Source organism: Bos javanicus, chromosome 17 (genome assembly GCF_032452875.1).
Source record: "Bos javanicus breed banteng chromosome 17, ARS-OSU_banteng_1.0, whole genome shotgun sequence".
Classification (NCBI taxonomy): domain Eukaryota; kingdom Metazoa; phylum Chordata; class Mammalia; order Artiodactyla; family Bovidae; genus Bos; species Bos javanicus.
The window spans coordinates 59,201,944-59,215,457 of record NC_083884.1 but is presented as its reverse complement, the minus strand read 5'-3'; the positions used below and the strand labels follow the sequence as shown (position 1 = coordinate 59,215,457).

Sequence of the window (13,514 nt, the reverse complement as noted above, 5' to 3'; positions counted from 1 at the left end):
TAGACTTCAGCTTACTCTCTCAATTTCAAGCACATTTAGCTTAATAATTCTATCTAATCCATTACATCTTTTCCTATTCTTCATATGAAAGAATTCTGAAATCTTAACCATCATTTTACAATATAAATTTACTGCTTACCAAAGTCTTAATAAGTATTTTACTTTCTCTTTTAAGAATAAAATGTATAATTTTCTATTAAATCTTTCAGTAATTACACACTAGAATCACTTGTACAATCATACAATGAAAACTATTACTATTTTATAGTTTTTTAGCAAGCTAATTCTTTCAAAACAAAACACAGTGAAAACAAGGAATACTTTATAACTACTCAGAACTAGCTACCATTTACCACTCGGTTCATGTTTTCCATCAAAGTGTTTGCTTCTTTTGAAACATAAATGTATTTTTCTATTATCCTCCACAAAGCAAATATGAAAATTAAAGTAACATTTACTTTTCAGATACACTGTGTTAACAATCTCAAGAATTATTAATGCCATGTAATGAAATCTCCATATAAATGTTGATACATAAAATATTAATATTAGAAATCTAGAATGTTGTAGAATGGTATAATTCACTTGTTTTCAAAAACATTAGATTTATACACTTGAAGAATAAATAAATGCAAACAATGTGAAAAAAGCTTTTTCAATCTAGCCAGAGATTAATTTTAATGAATCATAAATGAACTATCAATAATGACAAAACAGATATAAAAGCAGAGTGGAAAGTCAGGGATCAGAAGAAATTTCTTTAGAAGAAAAATTCAAACTAAATGACGTTTTACCTAATTTCATTCCTATTAATTTTATATGTAAAGGTGTCATTACGTTCAGAGAAAGCAATTCTTTTTCATTGCAACTGAGAATAAATCCATTTACAATGCTGACTAAAATTCATTTCATTTAGTCAAAGATAATCAGAAATCACCAAAACCCAACTGAAAATTCACACTGTTAAGATACACATACATGGTAATACATTCCTGTGTAGACATACTTCATTGTCTATGATTTTATGAAAATTCAATGCCAACACTTCTCTTTTTAGTATTCTAAGCAATAAGTGGCTATTAATTTTCAGAGTTTGGCTTGATCAACATAATTTGCCTTTGCGAGCTCTTGAATGTTTTTCATCCTTTCTTCTCTCCTCTGCCTGCCCCCCATCTTTCTCATGACTTCAACAATCTTCATTTGAACTTTTAACTGCTTTTGTAAAAGCAGATGATTGAAGAAGTACTCTGTCTTTAAACAGGTTCAGGTTCTTCCTCAAGCCAGAGTGAAAAGTTATGGGGGAAAATAACAATCACAGTCTCAAAGTTTTGCCCCAAACTTAACAGTTACAAAAGTAGGAGGGCATCTTTATACTGGATATTTACACCTCACTGAGAATCAAAAACAGAAATAATAATGCCTTAACTAGGTTTCAATCTTCTCACATCATCAAATAATTCAAAATTTCAAGTGTATTTATTATAAATCAACCTTATGAAAGGATAAACCATGCTATGTTAGAATCATTTAAGAGGTTTTTCATTCATTCATTCAATGAACATTATTAAGCACATACACAACTAATCTGTGTAAGATACTTCTTCTGGACCAGGAGTTCTTTGGGTCAAGCCATCTCCAATCCCTAGAAGTCTGTGCTTGCTCTTTGTATGATTTTGGGACTCAAAGATTGCATGTCTTTCCCATTACTGACTAACAGGCAATGAAATAACCAAACAATTGTGTTTATAAAATGATTCTGTTTGGTAAATAAGAAGTCAATTTAGCATAATATATTATTCTCTAAAAATCAAACTGAAAAATGTGGCAAAGAATTTAGTCAAGCAAAAACAGCCCAGTTATAATAAAATAAAACGGGCAAAAACTATCAATATAAAGTTCAGTACATAGTCATTGGTATTTTTCAATTTAAATCTGTATCCTAAACTAAAAACATTTAATAACTCAATTCAGAATAAAATATTACAATATTATGGTCTTCCTGCCCATATTCAATATCTTATATATAATCTTTCTAATTATCTTTCTTGATCAGAAACCTGTAACAATTCCTCAAAATCTATCAGATTAAGTCCTTGCTTCAGTGAACACACTATGGCCCACCTCCCCACTTTTTGTTTCCCCCAACTATCTCACTCATATCCCACGTTCTGGGCAAGCCTGCCTCTTCCACAGTTCATTCACTGCCTGAAGGCCCATTTACAGAGGCTACTTTCTCTGACTAGGGCAAATTCCATTGCAACCTATGTAACAGATGTATCCTGTAAGACACCGCAAGCCTCACAGCCTCTGGGCTTCACCCCTATCTCCCTATCTCTTTCCCTGAAGTCGCATCTGGTACTTCTGCGAGATCCCTAACTTAAACATTTGGAGCTTACTCCACTATATCATCATTATGGACTCATTTAGCTGCTTCCCCAGTAAGACTGTGAGCTCCTTAAAGATGAGGATTCATTTTTACACATCCAGGGCTGATCACAGCTCTTGCCTAATAGAGACTGAATAAACAGACCAGAAACCAAGGTTTCTCACTAGGACTTACAGTGTTCTTGTGAAAACTTTATAGAACACTTATTTATGCATTAGTCCTGGAATTGAGGGCTTCCCTGGTGGCTCAGACGGTAAAGAATCCGCCTGCAATGCAGGATAGCTGGGTTCAATCCCTCGGCTGGGAAGATCCCCTGGAGGAGGACATGGCAACCCACTCCAGTATTCTTGCCTGGAGAATCCCATGGACAGAAGAGCCTGGCGGGCTACAGTCCATGAGGTCGCAAAGAGTTGGACACGAATGAGCGACTCAGCACAGCGCACACCTGGAACTGAATGTTTGCTAATGTGGAAAGCAGTCAATCTACTGTATTTCTCTTATATACTTACAGTGTTCCCTGCATTATACATATTTGTGTGCCTGTCTTATATCCTTTTCAGACTATAATTTATCAAGGGTAGAGATTTCAAAACCCTATAATTGGACCTGCTGATACAGGTACTTAGAGATGGAAACAAGGAAGGAAATACTTGTATATTCAGTATTCAGCTAGTGTCCTTTGATACCTCTATGTGGAAAAGGCAGTAAAGTTACAAATCTACATTACAGGGATCCAACAGAGTCAAATCTTAAAGTTCTGACCTCTTTACAACATAATTTAAGGTCTGTTATGAAATTCTGTTTACAGACTCTATCTAGACAAATTTCCTATGAATAGGAACATCTTCACTGCTCTCAGTTTATTATTCTCAGTTATTCGACATTAACAAACTCAAAAATGATTACTTCAATCTAAAAGTATACTTTAAAAAACTAGTATTTGACAAACATCAGCAAATAGTGAATGTTATACCACATAGACCAACTGCCAAAATGTTTTCATTTTAACGTCTGAGTTAATTGCTGGTACTGAAGTAGCAGCAGTAGTCACAATTCTAGATTAGCTTGCTCTCTGTGCTTTTCTGAGTACTTAAACATTTTTTATTCTTGTAACCCAGTTTAGAGTGAGGAAACTGAAGCACGAATAAGGTAAATAACTAAACCAAAGATACAGAGCAAGCAAGTCAATAAGCAGGGATTCAAACCCAAACCTCTGAACCACTATGCTATACAATATAAACAACAACTCCCTGAACAAGAGCCCAAAAGTGTTCATCCAAGTGACAGAGACCAGTTATAAACGTATCTTAGTCTTCTCATAGACTATTTCATAGGTATTTTAAGCAATTGAACAAAAAATGTAATATAAAACTATGTGTATCCTACAGGATTGTTCTCCTTCTGCATATACTTAAATACAATGCTTTGTGACATTTCTTAGTAGAATGCTATTTGGGCTTAACTGTAAAAACAAAGGTAAATGCCTAATAGCATAACTAAAAAGCATTTTTTTAAAGGACAGTAAAATGTCGCTTAAAAATAGAGAATGCTACAAATAATGGTACCATTATCTTAATATTAAAGGACCCTGACAAAATTTACTTTAGTCAAAACGGAATCATTCTTACACATACTAGAGAATGAAACAGATCAAAAGTATCCTAAATCTGTGTGACTGCCATTACAATACTCCCCTGGTATCCTTTCTTCATGATTGCTCTACATGTCACATTCTCCCTCACTTGAAACAAAGCAGTCTTTATGTCACTCATTTTTCTAATTAAGTTTCATATATTTCCTAATATTAGTTGAAACGTGAAACTACTCTTTGCAACCACTTTTACCTACAGAAAAGATCATTTGCCTTGATCTAATAACTTTCACACTTTCAACATATTAAAAAGAGTAGATGTACTTAACAAAGTTATGATTGTTTCATCACGCTAATACTTCCCCTGGTGACATACCAAAAAATAAACAGTTTACACTGTTTTCAGACTCAATAGGGAAGAAAATTAAAACGCAATCATTCTCAGGCGAAAACATTCATAAGACACCGTTAAGTGAAAAGGGCTGAGTTAAAAAACAGTATGATACCACTTTCATTTATACACAGAAACACCAAACATTAAAACTCTGCTTTAGACTTCGGGATTCTTGTTTTTTTGTTTTCTTCCTTTGGCAGTTCTGTTTTCCTAACTTTCTAATTAAAGTGTAATATTTCTGTAATTTATAAAACGATCTAAAAGAATTTAATCTTAAATATGTACCACAAAAAACACTTAAAACATGAACAAATGTACATAGGCAATCCATAGCAACTATAAAATATTCAAACAGGCTACATCTTTTCGTTAACACAGTAACAAAATTCATGAGAAATAACACAGTAACTTAGCAAGTTATTTCTAAAAACACTGACCATGTGCCTTTTTGGTATGGATAAATAACTTTATACATCAACTAAATAAGCTTAAGTAATAGTTGGGCTTGGTTTCATCTTCATTATAAAATGATTATTTGTGTTGCTAACAGTAAAGACCAGACCAAAAAGTTAAAACATAAAGGATCAACAGGGAAAAAGAAAGAGAGTGAGACTGAGTCAGAAACAATCACAGAAAATGAAGGGGAAAGAAATGGAAAAAAAAAAAAAAAAAGTTATATTCCTCTACCATGTGTGCAAAATACTGTGAAAGAAGAAAAAGATATGCTTTGATACTTAAATGGACAAATATAAATGCTATCTTTTAGGAGGTATTTTATTTTAAAAACTCTGATTAAACGGAAACCAGATGTTTAAAACTAATTTTACCTGAGTTCACTGCAAACTACATGTAATAAGCTTTGAGATGTACATAATTCTGAGATTTTGCTGACTAACCAGCTAGGTAAGCAATCTTACCCAGAATAGATTCTTATATATATATAAACCAAATACTCTAAAAAACTATGGGAGAAAGGTTTGAGCTGAACAAATGGACCATAAAGTAAACAGCTCAATTGGTCCACTGTGGTTTACTGCCCTCTGGCTGTTGTGGCAGGAGATATCACAGATAAAAAAAAGTGGCTGTAAAGAAAAGCCAGGAAGGTGTCAAGCAGAAGTTGGCGGGAAATCCTTTAGGGAAATTTAGATGCTTTAAAATAGATCCTCAGATACATTAAAATTAGTTTTACTCCTTCCTATAAAAAAAAATTAAATATACGCAGTAACAAAACATTCAAACACTAACCAAAATTTTTCAACCACAAATTAATAAGAGTAATTTAGCCATTATAACGGAGAAGGCAATGGCACCCCACTCCAGTACTCTTGCCTGGAAAATTCCATGGACGGAGGAGCCTGGTGGGCTGCAGTCCATGGGGTCACTAAGAGTCGGACACGACTGAGCGACTTCACTTTCACTTTTCACTTTCATGCATTGGAGAAGGAAACGACAATCCACTCCAGTGTTCTTGGCTGGAGAATCCCAGGCACGGGGGAGCCTGGTGGGCTACCATCTATGGGGTCGCACAGAGTCGGACATGACTGAAGCGACTTAGCAGCAGCAGCAGCAGACATTATAAATGCTGGCTCTAGGAGACTAAGTCCTAAAGAGTTAATGACCTATCCGAACTAAAAATCAGAATTAGCCCTGATTCAGAAAAATTCTTTAGCATACTAGACGAAAACATTTAAGGAAAGAGGTAAAAAAGTTTTACTAGAAATTCAAAGAATATCAATAAAATTTCCTCTGGTTATAAATTGGTGGTAAATACAAAAAGTATTGATAGCTCAGAAAAATCAAAGTCTTACACTAATTCAAAATTTCCAGATATCAGAGGTAATCTGAAGTTAAACATTAGGCAGCATTAGAGCAAATAATTCCTGGAATCACCTACTTACATAAAAAGCAGGAACAAAACACAGGAAAACATGCTACATCAAAACCAGAGTAGATTCTTTACATAAATCTTTCTTTAAATATACTATGCAATGACACCTCATAGTTCTGTCCAATAAGGCTTGCACTAAGTTTCTATTATCACTTTACAATTTTCCACCAGAGCTCAGCTGGCAAAAACTATAACAGCACGAGTCCAAAAAGAAAAAAAAAAATTCTTTTCATTTCACTGACTTGCTCTAATAACTCACATTTCACTATCATTTTAATACAGTAGATCTTAGCCTCAATTCCAACCCAAACACCCAGGGGACACTATACTTTAATAGAGTGGCTCTCAAGGTACTGAGTCCCAGTATGAATGGGAAAGAATCTGAAAAAAAAACAGGGGTGGAAAGAAGAGGGGTGAGAGTAAAGAGGTTCCTTTGACACAAATCCATTAAATACTTGGATTTTTCTTCTTAGCAAGTCTTAGTAACCTTTTCAGAATTTACCACTATTCAAAACATATATAATGCAGGTAGTTTTTAAGAAAAAACAAAAAACTTACCCTGTAGTTCATGATGTATTACACCCACTAGATTGGGTTCGTCTCCCCACCAGAATATCCATAACTCTTTGCAATCTGGTTTGACATCACGGCGCCATACACACAGCAAGTTGGCTTGGAGACAGCGGATGAAACTTAACAGGATTGGATCATCTTGGGCTGGGGCTGAAATTATGGGTCCACAGTCCCCGTGCCCTCCAAAATTGTACCTACGCCATTTGATTCCTGTGAGTTCAGCCTGGAAAAAGAAAATTACAATTTTGACTGTTTTCTTCACATAAAGAACACTAAAAACAGGCTTCAATACAGAAAAATAAATCTGCTAAAAATAATATTTACAAATTTCTGTCAATCCTTGATTTTTTTTTAAGGGGGTAGAAAGTTCATTTCTTCCTATCAAGATTTCTAAATACATTATGTATCAAAATACAGCAAAAAAGTAATCATTTCCTGTTGAACCGTTTTTTATCTATTATTTACTATAAAGTCCCTATACATAAAACTTTCTATATTATTATTCCTTATTTAATTCATAAATTACATTTAGAAATCAAGAGTCTGTAGAACTGAAATAATTTCTTTCAAAGAATTTCCTCAATTTCATCCCATCCAGAAACTATAGTTTAAATCTTTTTTAATTGGGGAAATACAATGCAGTAACATAGTACTTCATTATGAAAGCCAAAATAACCTGCTAATAAACTAAGGGAATGTTATCGGCAATTTATCCCTGCTATTTAGTGTGTGGCACACAGAAAAGCTTTCCTTCTATAACAATTCCCTAGTGCAGTTTGGTCTTTTGTTTTTAAAACACATTTTGAAACATAGTAACTTTAAACCAGCTGAGAGCAGATCCTCTATCTTTGATCTGTCTTGTAAATTTGTATTCTAAAATTTCTTAAGTATTAAGTTTAAAAAGAACGAAGTTTCAAGGATGTTTCAACACAAACAAAAGCTGAATTCCTTACTTGACTAGGAACTACAACTATGTATTCAAAACTGATAGTAAAACTTATTCATAACATAATTCTGTACCAAACAGTCCATGTATCCCTTGTATTTAACCCTTACTCACTCATATTCCCCCTCCTCACACCACTCCCAACCACCAAGTTAGTAATTTTTGTCAAGTTGCTTTTTGAAAAACAAGAACCACAGGTGAGAAAAATAACTGTTACCTTCTACTAGCATAACTAAAACAAGTTGAAGTCCTAAACAATCACTATAAAGAACATCTCCAAGAAAAAATTATCAGTTTTCTTCAATCCCCAAAAAAGCATCACTAAAAGAAAATGATTCCAAAAATACAAACACCCAAACTAGAACTGTCTGAAATTCACTAATTTTTCCTTTCACAGTATGAGATGTGGAAATCTAATCTTTAATGAAAATTCTCAGTAAAACCTGGTATTGGCATCATTTAGGCTTTCTCTTTGGACCACTTGGTTTTTCCTCCAACTAAATATACCTGGCCAAGGAAAAGGTTCAAACAAAAAAGTAAATTAATCACACAAGAAATAATTATTTTCCATTATCATATGAGAAATAATTATCAGCATACTTTCCTGTTTTTCTGTACCTAAACATTTTGAAGTTTACATGTTTTCATATCCTTTTTCATTTACTATAAATATTTTTTATATTACTAATTACCATTCAAAAATAATTAATACTTTCATACTACTCACTGCTTGGAGAAAACAATTTATTCAATAACAACTGGACAATCTTCATTTTTCTCACTATTAAATTATTATAACTGGAGAACATCCTTGAACATTATTTTCCTCAATTATTTCCTTAGGAGAGATTGTTTGATGCAGAATTACCAAAGACTACAAATATTTTAGTCTTTGGTAAACTCACAAAAGAATGCTACCATATTGCTTTTCAGTAATGTCATCAACACAAATAACCTTCTCCCAAACTGCCTATCTTTAAAAACTCCTATCAGTTTAATAAAATGGTATGTCCTTGTACTAACTGGTAGTCCTCATTCCACTTAGAGAAAATCATTATCATATATTTGATCTGATTTGAGCCAGTTTTCCTGGATTTGACTTCCAGCTCTGTACTTATTAGCTGGAGGCAGAAGTATCCAGCAAATCATTTAATCTTGGTCTCTCAGTTCCCTTACAAGTAAAATGAGAATAATGGTATTCAGAATTGATCAAATGAGTTAGTATACACAGACAGTGCTTAGGACAGTGCCTGGCACAGGGCCAAAAACATAAATGATACTGCTGTCATTACTAGTATAGTTGTACTGCTTCCCTTCAGTTGTCTGTGTTTTCTATCATATAGATTTGTTTCTTCAAATAAAAGCAATATGTATGTATCTGTTTATGTTTTAATCAGAAAGCCAAAGATCAAGCTTTAAATATGTATCAAAGAAGGTATTAAATAAAAAGACTACGTGGGAGCAATTGAAATCAGAAAAGTAGAAGACTTGTTCAATCACTCAGTCGTGTCCAACTCTGTGACCCCATGGGCTGCAGCCAGCCAGGCTCCCCTGTCCATGGGATTTGGGGGTTGCCATTTCCTCTTCCAGGGGATCCTCCCAACCCAGTGATTGAACCTGCATCTCCTGCACTGCAGACAGATTCTTTCCCACTAGAAGACTAACTTTTCTTTCATCACGTAAACAAGCATTCTACGCCCAAGGATCCTGAGGAAGTGAGGGGAGAGGGAGGTAAGGGGGGGAATGAAAATATACCAATGAATGCGAACCACTCAGCAGTCCATCGGGTCACAAAGAGTCAGAAACAACTGACAGACTAACACTAATGTTTACACTAAACGTATTTAAAAGGTTAGAAAATTTAAATATATCAGATATTTAAACATCAGGTGAGTCAGTTCCCAAGAAAATCTATGAACCGCAATTTACTCACAAGAATACTTTCACCTGTAACATCCAATATGGCTCGGCAGACAAAAATACTTGGCTTTGATTCAGGAGAATGGTTTCCTAATCCTAGCACTTCCACTAACTTCCTATCAGTGCTTCTATGGTCTCAGTGGTAAAAGAAAGCCGCTGCCACCTGCTCTCTATCTTTATGGAGTTCTTCTAGCAAGTGATATAATACAAATGCAAGTGACATTACTTCAAAGCTACAAACTTAATCTCTTTATAACTAATTCAGCCAGAAGTACTAAAAATGTCCAGTCATTTAAAAACAATTTACCCCTTTACCTTAAAGCTAAATATCACTATACCAATCTTCAACGGAAAATGTAACAATGAAACACCATTAAAGCCTAACATATATCTAAGTATAAAATGAATGTTCAAAGATTTAGCTTTACATTTTGAATTAGTGATGGACAGGGAGGCCTGGCGTGCTGCGATTCATGGGGTCGCAAAGAGTCGGACACGACTGAGCGACTGAACTGAACTGACTGAACTGAAGAGGAAAAATGATTGAAACACTTTGTCCATGAAAAAAAAATTTTATCATGGATGTAGATTCAATTACACTATTAAAATGTCCTTACATGCCATGATCATGTTTATAGTTAAAAATCAATTCCACACAAAGGTCTGGTGACCCCATTTCTGACAAATGTATATCTCCAAGACTCAATATTCTTGAGGCAATCCTTTAAAATATTTCTAGATGCAAATTGTCCCCAAAATGAAACTATTTCTCACTGTCAAAGATAAACAATCCATATTTATACTTAAGATTGTTGTTGTTCAGTCGCTCAGTCGTGTCCAACTCTTGTGACCCCATGGACTGTAGCCCACCAGGCTCCTCTGTCAGTAGAATTCTCCAGGCAAGAGTACTGGTGTGGGTTGCCATTTCCTTCTCCAGGGGATCTTCCCGACCCAGGGATCAAACCTGCATCTCCTGCGTTGGCAGGTGGATTCTTTACCACTGAGCCACCAGGGACTCCCTAAGCTTAAGATTACATAGTTTTAAAAATATAGAATCAAAAGTATAAATATATAAATATTTTTATTCACCACCTACTTAATACCAGGCACCACAGCAGGGTCTTCACATAGAATTTCTAATATGAGGCACCATACTAGGCTTCATATGTAATTTCTACATATGAGGCCTTCATATGTAATCTCTAATCTTGGCCAACAGCTAAAGAAATTAGAAGTCAGAAAAATTAAATAACTCTTCCATAACCACACAGGTAGCAACTGGCAAATCCCAAACATAACTGAATTTAAAGCATGAATTCTTTCTACTCTGCCATAATGTTTCATAGGGCTAATGGTAACAAGTAGCCCTAGAGGATTATAAAATAGTACAAAGAAACTGTCATCAACTCAAGTTAGCAATGACAAGACCTCATGGCCATACATTCCAATTTAAGAAAGTTCATGAATCTTTCTTCACTCTTCCTGAGTTATTAAGAAAACTAGTATAAGACTGCTCACTACACCATCCCATAAACAGAAGAGATTAATTTCACTCAGATAATTACATACTCCTGTACACATTACCACTGTAAGACCATAACCACACAAGCTAATTCTTAGGGTATGTATAACAAACCAAGAAAATAACTACTCTAATAGTAACAGAGACTGGAGGGAAGTTTTCTCAGCAATGGCTAGTATCAGCTGCAAAGGTAGTCAAGGTCCTTGGGGAATTGAACTTAACCAGAAGAGACTCTCCCAGCCAAAACAGTAGCTCAATTCAGAATGGTTCTAACTAAATTGCAACAGAATCAGGATAACTGCATTTTCTTATGACATGAATGTATTTAAAGAAAATTTATATTGAATCTTACCATCCTAATCTTTAGGTACTAATGTAAGAAGTGAGCTGATAAATTTTCCCACTGGAGGTCACTTATTTGCACTGACCCACTGCAATCAGATCCCTTGTGACCAACATACATCAATACTTGCAAAGTGGCTCTCCAAAGTTAACTGTATTCAGAGGCCATGGAATAGAGTAAAACTAATGTAACTTGACGGAGAAGGCAATGGCACCCCACTCCAGTACTCTTGCCTGGAAAATCCCATGGACGGAGGAGCCTGGAAGGCTGCAGTCTACTGGGTCGCTAAGGGTTGAACACGACTGAGTGACTTCACTTTCACTTTTCACTTTCATGCATTGGAGAAGGAAATGGCAACCCACTCCAGTGTTCTTGCCTGGAGAATCCCAGGGACGGGGGAGCCTGGTGGGCTGCCGTCTATGGGGTCGCACAGAGTCGGACACAAGTGAAGCGACTTAGCAAGCAAGCAGTGTAACTTGAGAAGAATGAACCCCGGGTATATTATGGAAAGAACACTGGCTGCAGGTCAGGAGACCAAGGCTCTAGTACTAGTTTTTCAACTATTTAGCTAAATGGTATCAGGAAATCTCCATCTTAGGGCACCTTGGCAAGGTGATACGGCTGACCTAGATACTATAAAGAGCTCATGTCTCCTGACCCAAGCTAATTACATCCCACTCACAAACGTGACTTGTAAATGAAACTGACCCTCATTAGAGACATTTGAATTTTCAAGAAATAGGTGAAATAAAGATTTCTCAAACTACAGAACAAGCAGCTTAATATCAATCCTTGGCAGGATTCTAGGATGATCTGTAGAAAAAGCAGATGTGATCATCTGGGACTAACGTGAGTACATGAGGAAATTTCAAGTCTGCCTCACACCACTTCCTCCTGTGATAGGGTTACTACGCTAGCAGATCAGAAAAATATAGCTAACAAACATATTAAGTCACCTCTCAACGAGTCAAAGGAAAGAAAAAAGTTAGGATAACAGAAAACGTCTGTTAAAACATAACTAATCAGCTCCAGGTAAAGATGGCAGAACAAATACACACATCTGCTTTTGCTCGCTCTTAAATCCCTCAAAAAACCCAGTAAGGAAGTTTGTTTCTTTGTTTTGTTCCCTTAAATCAGAAAATCACAACAGTAGGTAGCAGAGATGAGAGCATCCAGATTTTTAAAGGTAAGTAGCCAACGCTCAAGAGGTCAGGAGCCTTATAGTACCTAAGAAAACTGAATCTGGGCTGTGGTGAAAGCAAAGCTACAACCCAGTTTACACAGAACGATAAACACAGGTACAGTCGTCCCTGAGTATCCATGGGGGATTGGTTCCAGGACACTCCACAAATTACCAAAATCTGTGGATGCTCAAGTAGTTTAAATAAATGGTGCATAATTTGCATTTAACCTATGCATATCATTTAACCTATGCATATAATTATCAAAGAACTAAAAGGGCTCTTAGAAATTTTAAAACAATGATGCCAGAAACGATAAAACATCCAGAAAAGGGCTGGAAGATAAAGTTTCTCCCAGAAAGTAAAGCAAATAAAAATAAATAAATAAAAATAGGAGGGTGGGGGGAGATAAAACTAAAGGATCAGCCCAGGATGTTCAAAACCAAATAAAAGAGCTTTCAGAAAGGGAAAACACAGAAAACGAAAGAGGAAATGACCAATAAAATGATTCAAGAAAATTTTGAGGGGTGAAGAGGTAAGGGTGGGGACAAAAATGCAAATTTCCAGATTGAAAGGGACTCACAGAAACCATATTACTGTAAACTTTCAACACAATGCAGACAAAGACAAGCGCCTCAAAGCTCCCATATAGTAAAACGGGGTCAGGAATCAGAAGGATTTCTGACTTCTCAACAGTAATACTAGAAGCAAAAAGGCAATGGTGTAGTATCTCCAAAATTCTAAAGAAAAAGTATTCCAAACTAAACATC

General features: G+C 35.4%; 1 protein-coding gene across 3 annotated transcripts in view; it reads right to left on the bottom strand.

The window, feature by feature from the left end:
* MED13L (mediator complex subunit 13L) overlaps window positions 1-13,514 on the bottom strand; it is a 291,306-nt gene that overhangs the window by 252,418 nt on the left and 25,374 nt on the right. For 2 of the 3 annotated variants that reach the window (XM_061384909.1, XM_061384910.1), the window contains exon 2: window positions 6,818-7,055. In XM_061384909.1, coding sequence (XP_061240893.1) covers window positions 6,818-7,055 — 238 coding nt within the window. Of the gene's footprint in view, window positions 1-6,817; window positions 7,056-13,514 lie in introns of those variants that run through there. The other variant, XM_061384911.1, reaches the window with a different exon arrangement.